General features: G+C 44.1%; 1 protein-coding gene across 1 annotated transcript in view; it reads right to left on the bottom strand.

The window, feature by feature from the left end:
• Window positions 1-4,214, bottom strand: part of SH3BGRL2 (SH3 domain binding glutamate-rich protein like 2) — a 52,170-nt gene extending 47,956 nt beyond the window's left edge. The window contains exon 1 of the mRNA XM_015418987.1: window positions 4,009-4,214. Within this exon, the coding sequence (XP_015274473.1) occupies window positions 4,009-4,053 (45 nt within the window). The 5' untranslated portion in view covers window positions 4,054-4,214. The remainder of the gene's footprint in view (window positions 1-4,008) is intronic.
• Between the last annotated feature and the right edge of the window lie 318 nt (window positions 4,215-4,532).

Below are 4,532 nucleotides of genomic sequence, written 5' to 3' on the forward strand. Positions count from 1 at the left end.
ATATCCTCATCCCACATTGTTCCCAGAGGTTCAGTGACGCTCTGAGTCAGCTTTCTAGGGTAACGTCAGGGAAATGGATGAAAATGACACGTGAAACAGTGAAAATCAGTTCGGTACATGGAACTCCTCTCACAATTCTTTGGATGCAATTCCATAGGATTGCTTTTTTAAAAATACAAAGTACAAAGCTGACTACCTCTATAAGTAATAATTATTATAGAACAGCCCTCCAATACCCTTTATTAAGAGTACATTTAGATCAACATTTGCATATAAAGTGCCTACACAGAAAAATTAATTGCCGTTTGTAATAATCTCAGGTTGCAGGCAAATTTAATGTTACCAAGAGAATGTTACAGGGATTTTTTAATTATTACTGTTTGTTTAAATGTGGTTATAAGCAATGTTTCAATGCTATGTGTCTCAATTCAGGAAACTATAACAAAAGCATAATAAATTACAATTTCGTATCAATAAAACCAAACTCAGGGAAGACACAAGCAAAATGACGTGAGCCAGAAAAACTAAAAGATAACTTTAAATACAGATAACTACAGATAGCTGAATATATGGACTCTAGTCTAAGACCCTATGCCGCCAGCACTCCTACTTATGTTCGCTACACCTGACTTTCTGAGGAAAATACAATCTTTGAACAACCTTCCAGATAATACTATTTTAGCCACCACAGGTATGGAATCTCTGTACACCAACATCCCACACCAAGATGGATTACAAGCCATAAGGAATATAATTTCTGACAGCAACACAGCTGACTTTGCCACCAAACTGTGACATTTGTTCTCACCCATAACCACTTCAGATCTGGCAATGAAGTATTCCTCCAGATCAATGGTACAGTCATGGGCACCCGCATGGCCCCACAATACACTAACATCTTTATTGCTGACTTGGAGCAACTTAAACTCTCACCCACTCATACCTCTCTTATATTTGCATTACATTGGCCCCGGTCACACGGGCCAGATAACACAGGGGGGAGGCGTGGCTGTTCGCCCCAGAGCAAAATAAAGCGCAGTATCCTGATCCGGACACTAGTGCACTTTCCTTGGTACTTTTTAACTCTGCATCTTTGGCGGGATGCCACGGGTGCACTATGCTTCCCAGATGTTGCGGTGTGATCGCGCCCCGAAAATCCGCCCGACATTTGTGCCTTCCGCACGGCAAATTCTCTGTGTGAGCGCATCTGCTCCAGTCCTACAGACAGAGATTCCCACCTGAGGGATCTACAACAGACCTTTTTGGAACTAAAATATCCACCTGATGAAGTCAAGGAAAGAGATTAACAAAGCCAGAATGGTACCCAGAGAAAACCTGTTACAAGACAAGCCCAAAAAGGACAATAACAGAACACCCCTTGTGGTCTCAATTCAAAACAGTTCAACGCATCATCAATGACTTACAACCTCTACTGGACAAGGACAGTTCACAAATACTGGGAGGTAAACCTTTTCTTGCGTGCAGACAACCACCCAATCTCAAACAACTTCTCACCAGTGTTTCTGCTAAGATGAGTTAGTGTGAGCTGGCTCACAGTTTTTTAGCCTCTAGCTTACACATTTTTTGTCTTCGCTCAGGAAGGATGGTTCCAAAGCAAACTAATTTATGCAGTAGCCAAATCACTTGCTCACAACTTTAATGTCAGTAGCTCACAAAGTAGCATTTTTGCTCATAAGACTCCACAGCTTAGAGGGAGCATTGCTCCTCACCCACAATAATGCAACATCCAATTTGAACACAGACACCAGTACCAGAGCTTGCAATAAACCCAGATGCCAACTTTGCTGCCACATACACCCTGCCAACACAGTCACTGAACCCAACAACATCAACTACACCATCTCAGGCGCATTCACTTGCTCATCTTCTATATGCCATTAAATGCCAGCACTGCCCTTCGGCTCTCTACATAGGACAAACCTACACCAGAGGATAAAGGGACACAAATCAGACATCAGGAATCACAAGACTGAGAAACCTGTAGGGGAACACTTCAACCTTCCAGGACATTCAATGGCTGACCTCAAAGTAGCTGTTTTATTGCAAAGGCACTTCAGGAACAGAATGGAAAGGGAAATAGCTGAATTACAAATTGTTACAACACTCGGATACGTGGATAGAGAACTGCCAGAAGTACAAGCTGGGTTTCGAAGAGGTAGAGGAACGAGAGATCAAATTGCCAACATTCGCTGGATTATGTATGTATTCTCACCAAGAAGGCTATACATCCCCTATATTTTGATGTTTTTCTTTTCTTTTCTTGAGATAGTATATTATAATAGTGATTGTAATGGAATGTAATATCTTGTTGATCTCTGACATAACACTGTACCCCAGGAAAAGGACTCTGTCAGTTAACTCCATGTTTTATTGAAGCAAAATATTATTACTACTCTTAGCAATTAAAAATAAAATTGAATATGTAATATAATTTGGAATGGTAGATTTAAATGCAGTTCTTTGTTTTGGGGAAAAGGAAAACACTCTACACAGCCAAGATGCTGTAGAATTCATCTCCGTGCTTGAAAGGAGATGGATAGGGTATAAGGATGGGATTCTCACAAATCAGGGCACATCAATCTCCAGTTCTAGCATATTTATTACCTATGTTGCCCCCCCCCCCAGTTGAACCAAAACAGAACTAAGCTTGTCGTTCTTTTGATCTGTTAATGAAAAGTATCCTCACTATTTTGCATGCTAATTTAACAACCACTCCTATATATACAACTATGATATGTAATTCCATTTCATCGTATGATGAAGTGTGCGTGCACACGAAAGCTCACACCTAGAATAAAACTTTGTTGGTCTTAAAGGTGCCATTGGACTCTAACTTTTTTCTAGAGATAACTTTAAATACCGAAGAAGTACAAAGGAGCCAGGATCCCAAATCTCCTGAAGGTCAAAACGGAAACTTATTCCAAAATTTATAGCCATTTCAGAGAGATGGCTCTACCAAGCGGCCAACAGATTAATAAACGGTTGGACCGTTAAAGATCTGAATACCCAGTCCTAAAGGTAAGGAAGCTGCAGAGAAAATAGTGCTCCTAGACTAAGTATCCTGGACTAAGACCACAAAGAACTGTAAAGAGAAGTACCAATATCTGCAATTTAGTTAGGAAGAATACTAGGCAATCAATGGATTTTTTTAAAGTGGATTTATAATGTTTACTGCTTACCGAGAAGGATGTAATATATTATGACTTGACATGCTTCCCGATTCTGAACACGTTTATTCAGAAGTACGTTTCAGCTGAACGGGATTTACACCCCCAGTTCGTACGACGGCAGTCTAAATATCAACTTGTAGATGTACACTTCCAGTGGTTTCCCGAGCATTTGGGATCAACGCTTGACGGATTTTATGATAAAACAAACATCGCCGTGAACGACTACATGTTTGTTTGTTTGTTTTGTGCTTCTTGGCCATTCAGATGTCTTCGGGAAAACCACAAACGCTACCATTAATATCCTTGCGAACTTTACATTTTAAAAGCTGCAAGTCACAAAAGAGGCATTTATGTCCCCCCTCTCCCTTTCCGGGCAAAAGCAGGCGTGCCAAAGGTACCGCTCGCTCACCATAACGTTAGCCGCAACACCGTGATTAGTAACCCGCACTCCAGCCCAGCCCAACCGGCTGGGAGTGGAAACGATAACAAGAAACAAGAATGCTGCTGACCAGTGCCGCGCAGAGGGAAATCCTCGCCGCAAGCCTCGTTCCTTCAGTAGACGCACGCCGGCTCCGTTCTTCATTATTTACCTACCTCTGACGGGCCAGAATTCTCCCCCCGTATCCCCCTTCCTTCTCCCCAGTGCTTCCCTTCCTCTTGAATCCTTGCAGTCCATGTCCAGCCAAAGATAGCTTCTGTGTGTCGCAGCGGAGGAGACCTCCACTCACGCGCCTGTAGCCATCCGTCGGTGTCTGCCCGTTGCCGCGCTTTCCTCTTCTTCCCCCGCCTCCCCCCCCCCCCCCGGTCCTGCACTCACCGCTACGGAGCACGAGGAAGACGCGATGAACAGCCGAATGACCATCCTTCCTTTCTCTCTCCCTGCCTACATTCGCTCTGCAGGAATTCCTCGAAGCGTCCCTCTTGGACCTCGCGCTCCTACAGCTTCGGCCCGGAGCCGGGGATTTCCTCGCGCCGCACGCCCTGGCTTCAGCGTCCACAACACTAGCCCTTTCGCCTCAGCCACTGAACTGCAGCCAAGCTGCACACCGACAGGCAGGATCTGGCACCAACAAACCGCAGGATTCAGAACATAAAAGCCAGGCAGGGAAGGGCGCGCAAGGGTTCCTGGGAACTGTAGTGCTGAGGTTGCTATCCTTGTATGAAATCGCAAAAGCCCCCCAAAAACACCACCGGTAAAAGACCGATAGACAGACTCTTCGTCTAACAGATGGGGGGGAGCCTCCAATCTCAGCCCTGTAATAGTGTGGAGACACTTTGTTGCTGAGCAGACAGGCGCAAACAGGGAACACTGTATCTTTGCTGGATAATCTCTCATTGGTT

The sequence above is a fragment of the Gekko japonicus genome, unplaced genomic scaffold (genome assembly GCF_001447785.1).
Source record: "Gekko japonicus isolate JY-2015 unplaced genomic scaffold, Gekko_japonicus_V1.1 scaffold3243, whole genome shotgun sequence".
NCBI classification, from domain to species: Eukaryota; Metazoa; Chordata; class Lepidosauria; order Squamata; family Gekkonidae; genus Gekko; species Gekko japonicus.